General features: G+C 39.8%; 1 protein-coding gene across 1 annotated transcript in view; it reads left to right on the top strand.

Moving 5' to 3' along the window:
• Positions 1-11,059, top strand: part of LOC139742707 (insulin-like peptide receptor) — a 122,585-nt gene extending 111,526 nt beyond the window's left edge. The window contains exons 3-5 of the mRNA XM_071653233.1: positions 2,313-2,476; positions 8,913-9,063; positions 10,903-11,059. Coding sequence (XP_071509334.1) covers positions 2,313-2,476; positions 8,913-9,063; positions 10,903-11,009 — 422 coding nt within the window. The 3' untranslated portion in view covers positions 11,010-11,059. The remainder of the gene's footprint in view (positions 1-2,312; positions 2,477-8,912; positions 9,064-10,902) is intronic.
• Positions 11,060-19,255: the final 8,196 nt, after the last annotated feature.

Raw genomic sequence — 19,255 nt, 5'->3', positions numbered from 1 at the left:
ATCCTTACCTATGCACAAATTTTCTGGAGTGAGGAAAAAAAAATTACAGAGATGAAACATTGTGAGACATTGCAGCACAGAATTCTCCGCTCCTTCAAGACAAGACAAGACAAGACAGCATGCACTATATAAGCACTCATAACATTACGCAATTACGTCACGATCGCTGCGGAAAGGAAGCGGGACTCACATTTGGTACCGCATTTGGGCCAGCGTGCGCTTACACTGAGAATAGGTCGGCCCAGGGCCGGCCCGAGACAACCTCCGGAGCTTGTCCAAATGCAGGTCCAAATTTGGTACCGCATTTGGGCCAGCGTGCGTTTACACCGCCTTTTAGGCCGGCCCAAAAGTCGGTGTAAACGGGCTCTATGTCCTTATCATATCAAAAGAAAAGAGTGGGAAAGCAAAACAAAGAACAAAAAAAAAATGATGGCTAGAGATATTTCAGTCACTTCTTGTTATATATACATCAGCAGGTTCAGTAATCAGACTATTGGAAGTCAAAATTGCGGCTGTTAAACTTCTCCAGATGTCGAAGTTGGGAGACAACAACATGCTTGTATGTAGAGGATTTGAAAGTAAAGATATTTCTGAATCAAAATTTACAAGTAAAGATTTCCTGATTGCAAAGATGTATTCGCCTGCCTGTATCTCATTTCCCCAATTCAGAGTCATGGTTTCTTACATTCCGCCGACCATCTATTGGGAGCCTAAAACCTGCCTCTTGTATTCCCTCTAATTGATGACGACCATTAGCATGACCCAGAGACGGCTGGATTTCTGACGCTAATCAATAAAGCCAAATGAGACAGTTATGTCTTCCATGCTCAGTGATTTTTCAGAGATAATGCACGAACTTTGATATTTGTGCATGTGATCAGATTGTCGTGTTACTGGCATCAAAGGAAGCAATGCTTCCGATGCGACTGAACTGCAGCTCCGTCTTCTGATGGAGCTGTGTCTATTTGTAGCCCTCTCGATGTTTGAAAATATAGTCTCCATTCAGGAGTAAGCATAAAAAAGTAAGCCTTAGAATCTGGCTAACTCAGTGAGAAGTATCTGAGCTGGTTCAAAAAGTTATGTAGCACCGTGAGTATTTTGAAATATTTACTTTTGAAATGATCCTAATATATGTCTAATGGCAAACACATGCTGCATACAAAGTTGCACTGTAGAAATGGACATGTTCACACATTTTGTGCAACAAAAACCAACATGGAAATAAAAGCATGCAAAATTCTTTGCTTGTTTAATACATGTAACACTAGTTTAAAGGACAAGTTCACCTTCATAAACATAAGGATTGAGAGAGTGTAGCAATATTAGTAGAACACATCATTGAAAGTTTGAGGAAAATCAGACAATCCGTTCAAAAGTTATGAATTTTTAAAGTTTTTTTGCAGTACCCGCTGGATGAGAAGACTACTGCAGTGTATGAATAACTTAGATGTCACATGCGTACAACAATGTAAGGAAAATATAAAGAGAATTTCACAAAATTCCATCTTTTGAAAAAAGTACACATTCCCCTGACTCGTTACCGATAAATGTTATGGGTAATATTATTCCCCCTGCCTTTAGAAAGAGGCAAGTCAATTGCACTTTTATTATGCGAAAAAAGTGAAAATATGTTGAATTTTCTTTTATATTTTCTTTATACTGTTGTACGCATATGACTCACAAGCTGTAGTAGTCTCCTCATCCAGCGGTTCCATCCAACACAAAAATTTTAAAAATTCATAACTTTTGCATCGATTGTCCAATTTTCCTCAAACTTTCACTGATGTGTTCTACTAATATTGTTGCATTTTCTCAATCCTTTTGTTTATGAGGGTGAACTTGTCCTTTAAGTTTGGATTCTGTGAAATTCAAAACATGCGATATCTTACCCGATTTAGTGCAAAAAAATACTCATACGAAAAATTACACTTTTACAGTAGGCCCTATATCACGAGTAACTGCCAAATTCTGCATGATGAAACGATGCTCGCTTTTACAATTAAAGCCTCAGTAAGCCTTTGGAAATGACTGAAGTAATATTTTAGCAGTGATTCTGATTTATGAAGTTAAACACCATATACTGACACTTGCTTTCGATATTAAAGTGCCTTGCAATTGATAATGTGAAGAGCTGTCTTATTATGTTTGCTCAAAGCCAAGTACACAGTATCTGTAAATATACTTGCTGTATTACTCAGAAATGCTTGAAATCAGGAGGAATACTCAAAATTATGTTGGCAATCTCTCCTATATGAGAAAGACATCTGATTGTAACCCTCTTCTCCCCCTCCCCCTCTCTTTTTTTGTTACAGTGTGTCCAGTGAGCTGCCCACGATCCTGCTTGTCCAGCAAGCAGTGCTGCCATGAACAGTGTATTGGAGGCTGCAGTGGGCCCCTGGATAGCAACTGCATTGCCTGCAGACACTTCTTGTACGAGGGAAGATGCTTGGCCAGGTGCCCCATTGGAACCTACGAGGTACTCAGCCCTCCTTTTTTCGAGGCTGTATTTTTGGTCCTTTCATACACTCGTACATTCATTATGTTTGTGGATGATGTGATTAATTTTGTATCAAAGAATGTCCAAGAATGTCTGCAAAGCCAAGAAATATCTTGCTTTGAAACATCACGGGAATTAGTGTTTCACTGGAATATTTGTTCGTAAAATATGCCATTTTTTGCGCAGAAGGGATATAGGCAAATCAGATATCAAGATGGTATCCCCTGAGATATTATACTAATGATGCACAGGATAGAGTGTGTTAGTGAAGGTGCGGCGCGCTCGAGAGTATTGACAATGGTGCGACATGCACGAGGCGCACTTCACTAACGCCACGAAATAATCCTGTGCATCATTAGTTTTATAAAATGGGTCGAAAACTAACAGCATTATTCACGTACCTTTGTGGGTCAATACCAGTCAGCTACATGTAGCACTCGCTCAAAAGTCAAGATGTCCGAAGATGTTCGTCCCAAACATTTACGCACGTCGCACTCGGAAATCCCGCACACTAAGTACTGTACGTACGTACGCTATGTACTGTTATGCACAAGAAAGGCCGCCGGCTGTTGTGGCAGCCCGCGGCCCGAACTAGAAGTTGTTTACAGGATTGACAGCGCGTATAGTAGCGCGTGACGCACTTGTAACAACTGATTGAGTGCGCACTGCTAGTGTAAAACATTGTGACGTACGTCAGGCCAGGGAGGTGGAAGAGAGACTCTTCTTAGTGCTTACCTGAAGAAAATAATGCACGCACACGTGACTCATTTCAGCGCTTCCAATTGGCTACATTCTTGAACCCATTTTATAATCATTTTTAGCAGCAGTTTACTCAACTCTTCTTCAGGCAATGAGCTTCCATAGTGGAAGGGTTAAAGACCAGTAGGGCATTACAGTCATATATTAAAACAGAGAAGGGGCTTATGGCATATAAGGTCAAGGACAACTTAGACAGTGTGCATGCACGTCATAGTCAAATTCATGCAGTGTTTATATGAAAGTGACTGCAGAAATGACACACTCAAGAGACTAAGAAAGAAGTCCTCCTATCTTTGTCTTATCTTTGATTTTATTTTCATCTTTTTTTTTCTTTACTTTTTTGCTAGACATGGGATGCGTTTATCTAAAATATTTTCTGAGGCAGAATCACGATCCTAAATGCATATAAGGCATTTTCGGGGGTTAGATAAATGCAACCGTGTTTTCAAACGCGTTTAGAAAAGCTGATTTGAAATGCCATTCAAAAGGCGTTTTGAAACACGTTTGAGACCACGATCGCCTTTCTGCAAGTAGATAAACACGACGCCGTTTTGAAACGCATTTATATCTCAAGGTCAACTCCCAGCTGTTTCCAGTTGTGTTTTCTGCCCACTATTTGGGTGTGAATGATGAGGCATGTTTGGTGGTACACAGTTGACCTTTACTTCCCGGGTCGAACGGCGCAAAGCAGCTGCACAGTGACATCACTTGAATCGCGATTGTATGATGGTTAGATAAACGCTGCACCCAGAGAATCGCGTTTCAAACCATGTTCGCAAACACCATTCCAAATGCGTTTTGAAACGTGATTCTCTCAAGTTAATAGATAAAGGCAGCCATGGACACAAAGTTTAAGATATGGGTCCTGACGTTAGTGATGGCTGTTTCAGAAAGCACAAAGCAGAACGTTTCTATAAAGGTGTGGGGACGGATATGAAAAGAGGGATTGTACCTTTAAAGGCTACTGGTAATTGAAAATCCACATCCAAAGAGCATGTCCCCTGCTACAGTCAGCCAGTCGAAATAGTCAATGTTTCATTGAGTGTTTGCCAAATCACACACACTTCAGGATGAAGGTCAACTCTGACTTCAAAGGCAAAATAATCTAATATAGATTAATTCCCCAGGCTCATTATGCGGACAGGAGAGAGTGTAGCATAGGGCACAGTGGCAAGGTATTAGCTGCAATGCCACTGAACTCTTTTATGTCCTGCTTGGATTTGAAGCACTTCGATGTATGCCCACTCTGCATCAGATCTCATTACACCCCATTTGTGATAGAAGTTGTGTAGTTCCTGTTTGGATGTTCAAGAAGAAGTCAGCGGTACAATGTACCCCCCCCCCCTCCAATCAAATTTCATATAACTCACTCTTCCCCAGGGAATTAGTCACTTCAGGAATGCATTAGAATTTACTGCAGCTTTTTTTTTTTCCCTCTTGTGTACTAGTAATGAGATATCCATCCACTGTTACAGCAAAATGCACCTCATTACTTGGAATAAAGTTTACATGCATTAGTTGTTGCAATGTTGGGCAAAGTCTCTAAATGATTTCTGGTTTTAAGGAACCCAGACCTTGACATTCTTGGACATTACCCTCCGCATTTCCTTTATAATCTCTATTCTTTGTTCCCAGGCCCCACTCCATAATTATGTTCTATTGTCCCTGATTCCCTAAGACCCCATTTTCCTGGGTCCCATTGCTCCCAGGTACTGCAAAATCTTGATCTGTCCCCATGAATCTTACTTAGTTTTCACATTCTGTTTCCTTCACTGCACAGCACCAGTTTTTCCATGACCCCATGTTCCCGGGTCCCATTGCTCCCAGGTCCTGCCACATCGATCTTTTCCTATCCCCATGATTCTTAGTTTTCATGTTCTGTTTCCTGTAGAGTAATGCACAGTCCCTGTTTTCCCATGACCCATGTTCCAAAGCCCCTTTTCTTTCAGGTTCTGTCCTATCTCTCTCTGTAACCATGAATGATTGTTCATGTTCTGTTTCCTTCACGGCACAGTCCTGGTTTTCCCATGACCCCGTTTTGGGTCCATAGCTCTTATATTAGGCCCAGCCACGTCTTTCGCTATCCCCATGGTTCCTAGATTTCATGTCCCATTTCCTGCAGTGTAAAGTCCCTGTTTTCCCATGACCCCATGTTCCCAGGCCCCATTTACTTCCAGGTCATGTCATGTTGCTCCCTATCCCCATGATTCCTATTTTTCATGTTCTTTTTCCTGCTGCACACAGTTCCTGTTTTCCCATGACCCCATGTTACTGTTACTGGGTCCCATTGTCCCCAGGTCCGGCCATATTTCTCTATCTGCCATAATGTTTTAGTTCTAATGTCCCATTTCCTGCAGTGAACACCCAAAATGTTCCCTTTTTTGCTATGTTTGCTAGCTCCTTTGATCCCTTTTTGCCCACTCCTTGTACTGTGAAAATTCTGGTTTCACAGTATCTCTTTTGTCTGTAGAAAAATATTGCATTGAAATACCATCTTTTTTCTTCTTCCACTTAATTACCAGTTCATATAAAATCTCTTAACCCTTAAACAGAATATCAGCAAGAGAGTTAGTGGGAATAGCATAACTATAACAGTCAAACCTGCCTTAGTGTCACCTGTTTATAGCAGCCACCTGTCTATAGCAGCCGTCTGCCGTATATGGCCACTAAAAACAGTTACAATTTCCCCCCCCCCCCCCCGAAATGCCATGTTAATGACCTTACCTATAGTGGCCACCTGTCTATAATGGCTACTTCTTTTTTTTTCATCTCCCTTGGGTGGCTGCTATTGACAGGTTTGACTGTATATGCGAAGCAGGTTTAAAGTGATTTCTCTCAATAGTTACATGTACATCACATTCAAAGGATGAAGAGCTTACTGTGACTAATTGAATGATTTTATTCACTTTACTTCAACATGGGAAAAGTTCCATATCATTTTAGTTACATGATAACTTGTTTTATCATCCTTAATACCTGCCTGAAAAAAAAAAAATCACATTAAACAAATATACTTTCTGGTACTAGTTGTTCTTTATTCACAGAAGTATAACAACTTGGAAAAAATGCAGGAGAACCGTGGCTCCTTGTTATATTTTGATGGATATGACAGAGGTCTTTGAAATGCTGTTCTTTGTCATTATAGGAGCTTTGCTACATTGACACAGAATTATCTGAGATTAAAGTGGTGATGCTATCATGAGATAGGCTTTGGTCATTTAGGAGACCAACTTTGTATTAAAGACACATTTGAATACTGTAGTTTCCAGCAGCTGTAATAAAAGACAATGTAGGTCCACTTTGGTGCTATTTTTCTCCTAAGTAAGAATGCCATTCAGTGACACAGTTTGGGGAAATTATCAAGAGTGAAGGGAATTGTGAAGTCTGCCACACAGCATGATGTCCACACAGTGCCATATTCATAACAATATTGTAGATTTCAAGAATACCCCGTCAGCATATCATCCCGGAGGTGACAAGACATGGTTTCTCAATTAGCACATACTAAAAAAGTAGTGAACACCTAAATACTGATTTGTGTTTTGAAACATTACAAAAATTCAAGCCATTATTTACCATTTGCATATGAAACAAAGGCCCAGCTTTAGTGCTTCACGATCTAAAGTTCTAAGATGTGAGTTAGGGATAGAAACAACCAGTCTAAAAATGTTAATCAGTATAATCAGTGTTATATATTGTTAAATATACAAAATGTGAATAATAGTTATAATGAAATAGATTCTAGAATTAACCCTCTACAGTTATGGTTTATTGAGAAAAACAGTGATTTCTCTTTATATTTTAGACATTATTACAAAATCTTTATATGGTAGGATGTTTTGTGATACATCTGACCTTCAAATATGCATCAAATGTGATAACTCAAATAATTTTTAAGTCACTGCCCCAGTGGTGAATGATACCTTTAATTTTGTGAAAAAACCTGCCCATTTCAATATTGAATAAAAAAAGTACTGATATAAGTCTTCAACGTTACAATGATTATTAAATGTAATCCCCCCCAAAAAAACAACAGCAACAACTACATCATTTGATTTTCAACATTCATGTTATTTTGCAAAAATGTTGCAGAAAAGAACAAGTTTTTTGCTCTCCTAAAAATTCATTATATTTGAGATATAAGGTTTTGTCACCACCCCAGGGACGATATCCATTTCTTCTCATCACGCTGTAAAATTTACATCATCATGTCCAAGCTGCGTGTTTGTTGCAAACTGTTTTGGGGACTTTCCCTTTTCTGGGACATGACGGAGCAATTCTAAGTCTGTCCTTTGAATTAGATACCTGCAGTAAATAGATCTCCCCTTCCAGCAGTGGAAATCTCCTGTCATGCTGATGTGTCTAAAAAACAAAAAAACAAAACAAAATGAAGAACAAACAAAAAAAACCCCAAAACACCAGAAAACACACTCTGTTATATTCTTTTTGGGGTTTTGTGTTTGGTCTGTGCTCCATTTTCCTCATCCACAACCTCTGTGTCAGTTGTGCTGGAGGAGGATGCCGTGAATGAATGGGACGTGTCTCTCATTTGGCACGCTCTCTCTCTCTCTCTCTCTCTCTCTCTCTCTCTCTCGCTGGGAGCCCAATGTGAGGGCAAGCAGTCGGCGATTGATTTTGTCCGTAGCACAAATTGCAGCATTTGGGGCCTCTTGAGTGGCTTTCGAGATTAGCATGTCAGACTGGAGGGGGGAAAGAAACAACGACAACAATGACGGCAAAGACAGAGACTATGCAGCCATTTCTACCTCGTTCATCTAATTAAATCTCAAGTGATTTTTGAGTTTCAGCCCTCAGCTCTTTAACTAAGGCCAGTCGAGGTTGAAATGGCTGTCTGAATGTTTAATCTAAACTGCTAGCTGCGAGATAACAAATGGTTTGCATGTGAGCTTGAAACCATGAATATGCTTAAATAGAATAGCAATGAGCATTTTAAAGATACGTAAATATATGCCCAATTTTGGAGAGAGGGAGAACAAAATAAAGAAATTCTTAATTATGTGCTGAGGTCCCTTTCTTTATATGCTTGTAGAAAGTGTGTATTAATGTATGTATCTGAGATATTTTTTACTTCAAAAAAATGTGGCTGTGCTTATGCAAAGGTTTATTAGATGTGTTTCCGTAGCTGAAGATGATTTTTTTTTTTTTCATCATTGGTTTTTTTGAGGCACTCTGTACTGGGACAAGGTCGTGGTAGGGTTTATTAAGAGAAATCTCGATGTCACAAGTGATGACCGTTGTGTGAGATTAGACGTGAACAACCAGAGGGTCGCCATCATCGTATTGTCTGGTCTGGTTTGCTCTGATGATGTACTGACGTTCCTTTCTTCTGCCTAGGAGCAATAAAAGGGGTTGGGATGGAATGAAAATTGCTCCGACGGTGAATTGCCAGTCAATTAGTAAATTATTTTTTGAAGGGACAGTGAAAATGCAATGTTTTCACAGATGTGTATTGTGCTTTACTATAAGCAAGTGTATTTACCCAGAACATCTTGCCTTTTGTGATTTTGAGATATGTGCGGTGTCTCCTTCTCATGTGCAGAAATGTGTAGTTCTTTTTTTTTTTAATCACAAATCATTTTCTGACTTTGTCAATCTCACTTTTTTGTCTAACATAACTTTTTCTTTTTTCAAACAGTTTAAGAATCGTCGCTGCGTAACCAGTGAACAGTGCCCCCAAGGATGGAAGCTGTTTAAGCAGAGGTGCATGCAGGAATGTCCTGGCGGTTACATGCCTGATAGAAACAACACTCGTCACTGTCTACCATGCAATGGAACGTGTCCAAAAGGTAGACTCCTGACTGTTTGGTTTTTTTTTTCACATTGTAGCCCCTGTTCATTACAATAAATTGTCTACTCAGTAGATATCATTTTGAAATCACTAGGTTTGTCATCATGCAAGAGACATTCAGGAGCTGAATCATAGTAGAAAATTTTTTTTTTTGCAACATGTCTTTGTTGATTTTTTTTATGCCTCCGCCACGAAGTGGTGCCGGAGGCATTATGTTTTCGGGTTGTCCGTCCGTCCGTCCGTCCGTAATGAATTTTTTGGACAGGGTAACTATCAAAATCTTTTGAGGTATCCTAATGAAACTTGGCATGTATGTGTATTAGGGGGTGAAGTTTTGCCTATCAACTTCAAGGTGCACATGCTCAAGGTCAAAGGTCAAAAGGTCAAGGTCAAATACATAAAATTTCACTATTTCCACCATATCTATGCAATGCCTGGAGATATTTTCTTGAAACTTAGTGTATACATGTATCACCCTATTAAGATTCTCTGGTGAAAGTTTGGGTCATGAGGTCAAAGGTCAAAGGTCAAAAGGTCAAGTAAAAATATTAAAGCTTCACCTTTTTTCTCTGTACCTTGGAAATTGTTCAAGGTATCTTCGTGGAACATAGTATGTATACATATACTGACTGGCAGTGATTATCTAGAGAATTTAGGGTTCATGGGGTCAAAGGTCAGGGGTCAAAGGTCAAGGGCAACACTTCAAAATTTTACTATTTCCCTCATGTTTATGCAATGCCAGCAGGATTTTTTATTTTTTTTTTTTACACTTGATGTATGCATGTATAACCTAATAGAGATTCTCTGGAAAGTTTTTTTACTTTTGTTTTTGCCTCAAAGGTCAAAGTTCAAAGATCAAGTGAAAGTGCTGAACTAATTTTTTCCTCCATATCTCGGAAGTGGCTCAAGTTATCTTGAAACGTACTACACATTTATGCATGTTCTGCCTGACAGTGATTATCTTATGAATTTTAGGGTCAAAGGCCAGATGAAAATGGTAACAATTTACTATTCAATACAGAAATTGCACTTTTTCTCCATACCTTGAAAATTACTCAATGCATAAACGTATGAATGAGTCAAAGTCAAGTTAAAATCCTTAAATCCCAAATTCATGCTCTCCTATTCATCCAATTAAACCTAGGTCAAGGAAGGTGAACATTCAACACATTTGTGACAAACTTGTCATTTGAATATTTTGCCAATTTTGTGAAAATGTAATCACACATTGCCCACATGTACTATCTAGACCTATTAGGAGAATCATGCATTATGGCGGAGGCATACCAGTCGCCATAGCGACATTTCTAGTTAATAGTGAAAAAAGGTAGTATTTTTTTATTCATTGTTTTGTGATCTCCACAAAGAGCTACACTTTGGCAAACTTAAAAAAGAAATGTTTTGTTCTATGAATTCAATTCCTGTGCTTCCCATTCAGTGGCTTCATATGTCAACATGAAGTTATCTGTATACAGTGACAGCATACCCTTGTCTGAGAAAAGAAAAGTAGAACTGTCTTCTTTTTTTTTCCCCCTTTGTTACTTCAAGTTGAGATATGGCAGTGTATCGTTCAGAGAAGATATTTTATGTTCCAAACATTTCATGTTAGTTATTGACTTTGGGTTTGTCGACATTATTTGTTGTTTGTGTTTCTTTTTTCTTCTTCTTCTTTTTTTTTGGGTGGGGGGGGGGGGGGAGGAATTACACAGCCAGTACAGAATAAAAAAAGTTTGAAACAAAGATTTAGCTCAGTGGTATTTCTCCCCCCCTTTTGTTGTTGTTGTTGTCTTTCTGCCCTCTTCCTTTACTCCATTTACATTCACCATTTCATGTGCAGTTTGCAGAAGCAAGACCATCCAGTCGGTAGAGGATGCTGCGGGCATGAAGGGATGCACCATTGTGAATGGGACACTGACCATCAGCATACACGGAGGAGGTATGTAGCCAATAAAACCAGGGATAATACAGAGGCGGTTTGTGCTGAATTGTGTGTGTGTGTGTGTGTGTGTGTGTGTGTGTGTGTGTGTGTGTGTGTGTGTGTGTGTATGTGTGTGTGTGTATGCATACACTGTATTCTACCCTTTATGAATGTATTTGAGTGCGTTTTTAATACCCGTTTGTGTGTGTGTGTGTGTGTGTATGTGTATATGTTAGTGTGTGTGTATGTTTGTGAATGTATTTGTGATTAGCGTGTATGTATGTGTGTGTGTATGTATGTATGTGTGTGTGTGTATTTGTGTCTTGGGCTTCTTTTGTATGTATACAAGAGTATTCTTTAACCTGTTGAGGACTAGTCCCAAGTATACTTGGGCGAGTGTCTATGGGAAATGCATGTTGTAGCAAAATCAGTCCGTCCTGAACGGGTTAAGAGATGTATAAGGAAGAGAAAAAGAGAGATGCACAAAATGGAAGGACCCACTTGATGTAAGTTGATCTATTAGCCAATTATGAGGTGCAGGAAATGGAAGGGACTGACTCCGGCAGAAAGTCTACCTCTGATTTATGCGTAGATGAAGGTAAAGGATAGGCAACTTTTGTTCTTTTTCTTTTTTTTTCCCCTTTTTCTTTTTACCGTACCTTTTGTTGTCCTCTCTTGATAATTGCTGTAAAACGAGGAATGTTTGCGTGCATTTTAATATCGCGAATTTAGCGAGAGCCAAGATTTGTGAAATTAAAATGCAGGGGAAAGTTCTTCTTTACTATATAATAATAATGCATTGAATGTTAATGTTAGAGGCAACTCGCGAAAATATCATGCCGCGAAAAAGGCTTTCGGCTCCTATTCGTGAAAATTTCATGCTGCGAAAATATTTTGATGTACAGTATGTGGGCCAAAGACACTCATGAAGTCTCGTGGATTTCTCATTGATTATTTGCAGTGGGCCGCAGGCACTCAAAGATTGCGTGAAGAAGGCATTAGAATAAGCAGTACGGATCCCATAACTTCAATTATTGACATGCCATTGTCTGTGATTTGGACGAAGCTGATAGAACTATAAGGCTTTATTTCTGACCTACATGTAGTGGTATCTAGTCAGATACAGGAGTAGGCAGTTGAGGTAATGTTAGCTGAAACCCTGAATAATGTAACAAAACTGTACTTCGGTGAGAAGAGGGAATTGGGGGAGAGAGGAGAGTCTGCGAGCTAGAGAAGAGAGTAGTAAGCGTGATGTGAAGAGAGGCATTTGGTAGGCCAGAAATAGTATCAGTCGTTGCTTATTAGTGGTATAGAGAGAAGAGACGAGAGGGGATGGGAGTACCAAAGGGGAAGGCACATAAAGAAATCCAAGAGGTACATGTAAACATCGACATCAAGGGACATCGTAAACCATGTGCAAACAGAACGCAACATGATATATTTATTTGTCAGTCTGAATATATCAGGTCTCCTCAATCTGTGTCATATCATACCAAAGATTTGAAACTGAATGCATTTTGCTTCACAGTAGCAGCGATTATCACAGAAATAAAAAAAACCCAGAGCAAAGACCAATCTGATGCACCTTGAAAATGAATGAACCCTTTAATGTTCGGCAACTTCCAAATATTGCACGACAATGACACTTCATGTTACAGTCATTAGTGAAGCAGCAAGGCATTGTGTTTGTCCCGTCTTCTCCCATTTTTGTATATCGACAGCTCTTCCCTGCCCACTTCTTGCAATTTCCTCCACCATGTGTCAGAATTTGCGATTTTCAAGTCTGTATAAATCTTGGAGCGCAGCTAGCCGAACCTTGAATCTGTCGTTAATGAGGAGGCATGTGGTAGGTTCACTGTCCCTTGTTGATCAGTCGCAATTGACAAAACAGCTCGTTAGTCTGTGGCTTCTCTTGAATATTGCTATGTTTTGCGAGACGGGAGCTTTTTTTGTGTGTCTGTTTTTGTCTCAGTCCCCTGCTCCATGGCTGTTTGTACTCGAATGATTCAAATGCTGGTAAACATCCTGTTTTCGCAATCGGATTGCAGGCGTGTGGCTAATTGCAAGAGAAAGGGCAGGGCTCCATTTCATACAAGGTTGCTGACTGTGATGACAACTCTTGCAGCAGTGGCGGATGTCATGGTAATGACAAGAATCCTCGCATTTTTGATTGGCTGTTGCCGACAAGAAGTTGATATCCTCGGCAGGATTGCTGTCCTAACATCTTTTTATGAAGTGAGATCTAGTAACCATACTCATGTGCAGATTGAGGGGATGCAGATGTGCGGTAAAGCATCCGTGACTTCATGTGGTGTGACACTTCCGCAGTGTGTGGACACAATAATTGTCCAAACACCATTAGCCATTTTTACGAGCAAAATATCATTTTCAAAGACTGTTATCCAGGGTCCACATGTAAAATTCCTTGTGAATAATGTTTGTATGTATTATCTTACGGAAATTCTAAGTGATTAACCCATTGAGAACGGACTGATTTTGCTACAATACACATTTCCCATAGACACCTGCCTGAGTATACTCGCGACTAGTCCTCAACTGGTTAATGGTAAAGAGAAGAGAAAAGATAATTACATAAACAGGACCAAAAAAGATTTCTGTAAGGATTGTAAGCCATCTCTCGTTAGTATTCCTTGACTTAATCTGAGAGAAAAAAGAAAATAGATATTATAGCTCATATTAATTTATCCTCGCAGTAAGAAAGGTTTTGCTGGTGGAGGGTAGGGGAGTTGTTTTGTTTGTGTACAAATTGAATTTCAGGATCCCATTGTAATTTTGTTGGAGTGGATCTCCACAATACATGTCTATTCCACTATGTTCTGGAGGTTATGTACTAGCAGCTTGTTAGGTGCAAAGAGATCTACTGAAGATGTAGACACACATGTCACTGCTGAATGCTGGCATTGGGTGAAACACCAGGGCCCCATTTCATAAAAGATGTTACTACTGTAGGATGACAACTCTTGCTGGAATGACAAATTTCCACAGCAAACAGCCAATCAGGAAGCTATATTCTTGTCATTACCATGACAATAGTCATTCCAGCAAAGAGTTGTCATCAAATAAACTCTTTATGAAATGGGGCCCAGAAGTGAATGAGACAAGAAAAGTGGGGCATAGAGTATACCTTGAGCCTAAGTGCGGCTTGAGAACCTGTCACATTGATGTGCCAGGATATCAGAACTTAAAGGGGAATTGCAGACCAGTCTAAAATTAGTCTGAAAAGAGTAAAACTCTATAAGCACGACAGCAAGAATTGGTCAAAATCGGATGAAAATCGGGGTAGTTATAAAATTGAAAACTTTTGCTAATTTTTTTGCAAAATAGTTCTCAAAAAATTGATATGAGTATGCAAATAAGTGAATTGATGATGTCATCACATAAACATTTTTCATTGATGATGTACTAAAAATTTACCCCCCAAAAATAATTTTTCTATTTTCTACTATGAAATTGCACAGCACAATGTTATTCCTGACTGAATAACTAAAACATAATGATCAGTGAGAGATATTGGGATGAGGGACTGGGGCATAATTGCATTTGGAAAAAAAATTTTTGTGCAAACCAGATGGCAAGTTGTGAGGTGATGACATCATCAATTCACTCACTTCTATATTCCTATTTACTGTTGAAGAAGTGTTCTGTGGACATGAGAGAAAGTTCAGACTTTTATACCTTCCTTCAATGTTCATCCAATTTTGTTAAAATTTTCACTGTTTTGCTTGTAGAAATTTCACTCTTTCCTATCAGACTAACTTTTGACTGATCTAGAATTATGCTGTAAGGAAGGACTTGCACAGGGGCAAAGAGGAATGCATTGTGCCACTATTTTGCTTCTGAGCAATAAAACCCCACTTCTCCCCTCATACCAGTGGCAACAATGTAGAATCACTCCCCCCCCCCCCCCCCCCCCCCCGATCATGATTATGCCAGCTTTAGGTGGAAATCCTTGCAGCCTTTATATCATTTTGCCCATCGCTTCTGAAATCCATACGCATTATTAAAACAGTACTGATCTTCCAGCAAAACTTCAGGCAGTACTGTAATGCCTTAAAGTATAAAAAGATAGAACCACAGACTGATTAGAATTCCTATACGAAAAGTATTTGAAAATGCTTCTTCTTCAGAATGAAGGTTTTATTTGGTTCCCATGACATTTAGATGGTCATCATTTTCCAATTTCAATTGCGTTTGCACCAAGCTCTCGCTCAGCCCATACAAACAAACCACGTATCACCATACCGTCATACAGTATAATTGCTAACCTTGAAAGAACACAAAAGGAATCACATCATTAATGACTACCCCCCCCCCCCCCCCCAAAAAAAAAGAAGGAAGAAGAATATAACTAAATAAATGGAAAAAAATAGAAGAAGCACTCAGTGGGTATGATACTTTCAACAAAACATCACAAAAATATCTGATTTAGATACTTAGAAGCCATATGAGATAGGAAAGACATGGCTTTGTACACAGAGAAGAAAACTGATGAGAGAAATGGAGAGGGATGTCTGTATCCTCTACCCTCTCTGTCTAGAGAGGGATAGCGCCTTGAGTATCTTTTTTAGGTAGAAATGTGCGCTTTATAAGAGTCTCACTATTATTATTATTATTATTATTATTATTATTATTATTATTATTATTATTATTAGAGGAGACAGACAGACAGAAAGACAGACATGCATTTGCAATTTACTGTACATACCTGTATGGAAATGTTTTGAATCTTGTCATTGCGATCGCTCTTCGTCCGTCGTCCGTCGTCTGTTGTGCGTCGTCCGTCGTGCGTAAACTTTTTACATTTTCATCTTCTTCTTGAGAACCCCTTGACCTATTTTCACCAAACTTGGCAGGTAGCATCCCTAGGGGGATAGGATCTCAATTTGTTCAAGTGGGTACCATACCCCACCTGGGGGGGGGGGGGGCCAGAGGGGCCCAAACCCCCCCCCCCCCCCCAAAATTAAGGAATCCTAAAAAATCTTCTTCTGTAGAACCAGAAGTGGTAGAGCTAATTCAATACTATGAATTTTCAATTAGTACATTGATGACTGTAGTTTCAAGTTTGTTCATGGCGGAGTCAAGGGTGCCCCCCTTGGGACCCAGGGGAGGAGGGTGGTGAGGAGGGTGGTGAGGGGTCCTAATGGGGCCCAAATTGTACATTTTCATCTTTTTCTTGAAAATGCCATGATGAATTTTCACCAAACTTGGCAGGTAGCATCCCTAGGGGGAGAAAATCTCATACTCAGGTGAGTGCGAGACCCCCGGGGTCTCTTGTTGTGAAGTTCCGGCACATTCAAAAGGTCACCATGACAGTTATGCCCCTCTCAGCCACTCCCACGTGGGATGATTCTCTGTATGAACGGGCTCAGAGGGGCATAAATTGAAGCGCTTCAGGACAGCTCCTGGGCCAAACTTTGTGTATGAATGGGGTACAGCACTATACAGTGTGATGGTTGGGGTTTCTCCCCAATCCTCTCCCATTTTATCATGGACAAAGTCTTTGAGTGCTGGCAAGTGGCAGCTAATGTTGGGATTGGTGTGGTTAGGATATGTACAGGTTATAGGCCTACAGTGTACAGCCGATTGTGACAGATTCAATCCTGGCTGAGGTCAGCCCTCCTGAGATCGGTTAATCTGGTTGGATCAGGATTGAGCGTGGTTGGCAGTGAAGAGTGTGTGCAAGTGTGCAGCCATTCTCTTCCTCTCTCCCTCCTTCTCTCTGCCTCTCTGTCTCTCTTTTTGTTCTCTCTTTCTTCTTTCTCCTCCTACTCTTTCTCTCCCTCCTCCTTTCTCTCCATCACTCCATCTCTCTCTCTCATGATGTGTGCCTGTGCTGGCATCTATAAAGCTTGTCTAACCCTACAGATCAGGGTTCATATAGACAGGGCTGATAGCTTGTATGTTCTTATGATATTTAGGGGTTTTTTTTTTTTTTGGGGGGGGGTCCAAAATTTTAACGAAAATTTTGTGTTTTTTCTTTTAATTGAAAATGGTTTTTTTGGGGGGGAGGGAATATTTGTTGAAACATGCTTAATATGAGCAATTTTCCCATGTCTGAACCAAAATATATTTTCCTTTTTTGTGTGTGCCTTCAAATCATATAAATGAATACTGAATATTAGTAGGTCTATAGATTTGGTCTGCAGAGGTTAGCAACCGTCCTATCCTATATTTGTGTTATGATATTTGAAATCATAGACAAAAACTGCATAAGAGTACTTTGGGAGAGAAATTTGTAAATAGGCTTTATTAGTATAATGCTAAGAGGGAATGAGACTTATTGTACGTTCGCAATGGAAGTTGTGATGCAGCAGCCTGCAAGGCAACATGCAGCACTTTTCCCCCCTCACCTCTGGCTCGCTTGACTCCCCGTGACCCAGCTAGGGCGGTTGATGAGTTTAGCGCATGTTCGGAAAGGCCCAGTGGATGGAACCGGGTGGGACCGCGCGGATAACTCCACCTTTCCAAGCTGGGGAGAAACGGGAGGGGAACCCAAGGTCAGGGATGCTGTCTGCTTCCACTGCGGAAAAGGAGAAAATCACTCCTGACGTACTATTAAAAAAAACTACCTTTGCAGCCTGTGAGCTCCATCAAATGTATTACATACAACAACAACAACAACAAAAGATTCAAATGTCTTGCTAAAATAATGGTTTAGTGGAAGGCATAGCGGTGTGATGGTAAATCACGAAAGATGCAAAATTGCATAGCTAACATGACTGAGATAGTGAATATAACAATCAAAAGGCCAGGGAACAGAAAGAAGATTGCTACTACTTGTAAGTCAGACAGTTATGAGGCTGTAATCTTTATCATTTGGTTCAGTTCCTATTTCATTTACTGTTGCCTTGCTATTGCCTTATCATTATTCCTGATTCTACATGCTATTGCAATGTTTTACACTGTCTTCATGTAGGCTAATGAACCCCTTTCCCTTTGCGATGGTTCCAAGCAAACCACAGGCTAGTTGCCTACTTCTCATCAGTGAAAGAAGAAGAACTTACCAAACCTAACCCAGAGTCTAATTTTTCACAATCAGGACATCCCAACAATTTTGCGAGTGGTTAAATTTGTGATTGTGGACTACAGTACTCAATGGAGAAATGTATGCGCCCACATCACATTCATGTTGGAATCAGAGTTAATTTTTTTGCTGTGTTTTTAAATTTGCAAATAGCACCTGACTTGCAAAATTCACAAAAATACAAACTTTTGAAATATTTGGCATGTACTGTAGATGATACATATCACAGTGTTCACTGTTATGCTTGGCCATTTGTAAATCTCCATCGTAGAGAGAAGGAAATCAGATTATCTTCATTTGTTCTCCAGTTGTCTCTAGAGACTAAACATTCACATTGTATCAAACACTTGCTAAATGAAACATGACAATGTTTCAATACTGTCGTGAACATTGAATATAAAAAAGCATTTGTATCCCTTTTATTAGCCCATATTTTTTTAAATTAGAATTCTGACTTCCTGTGTAAATTAATGATTGTGATTAGCTACATGAGAGAAAAAAAAGCAAACTGCCTTTTGTACAGTGTAGTTATGTATGAAAAGAAAAAAAAAAAGATTATCACTGTATGTTTGTGGTATACTAATAGCAGTCCATGTACAGCGTAGTTTGCACAGATTCCTGCTCTGGTGTTGCAATTAGGTTTCTGGACTGATTGACGGGGGAAACAGTGCGGACGCATGACAAAGTAGAGTGCATTTGTAGCTCAGCAACAGTGGGGCAAATATGTAGTTGTTTGTCCAAATGATGACCTTTTAATACCCACGTAGCAAGTCCAGGTTTGGCGTACCTCAGGTGCAAATGAACTCTTCGAGTTGCAGAGTTCCGTGAGGGGTTGCCAGAGTGCACAATTTGCTGCCGTACTCCACGCCAATTTGTTTTGCAGTCCTGGATGCTGCGGCCTAACGACATCCAGTGGCATAGGGCCTGTCAGTCTTCGTATGCGGTGAATGGGATGGCTTGTGTGTATACATGTGTGTGTGTGTGTGTGGGAGAGGCGCTGATGGAAAGAAGGGCCTGACATTTCAATTTTCTGAGAAGTGGGGAGTAAAAATGGCTCTTTTCCATACTAATTGCTAAAAGCTTTATTAATTCTCTCTCTTAGAGCATACATTGATGAGAGAAAATTGACAACAACATCCATGAAATTAACAAAAAGGTTTGATGTGCACATTACTAGGCCAATTAATGACCTTCTATGGGAAACCATAATCCTACCAAATATTATTT

The sequence above is a fragment of the Diadema antillarum genome, unplaced genomic scaffold (assembly GCF_040938485.1).
Source record: "Diadema antillarum isolate AM-2024a unplaced genomic scaffold, OU_Dant_1.0 seq00001016_RagTag, whole genome shotgun sequence".
In the NCBI taxonomy this organism is placed as follows: Eukaryota; Metazoa; Echinodermata; class Echinoidea; order Diadematoida; family Diadematidae; genus Diadema; species Diadema antillarum.
The sequence above is the reverse complement of the archived record's forward strand: the minus strand, read 5'-3'. Positions and strand labels throughout refer to the sequence as shown.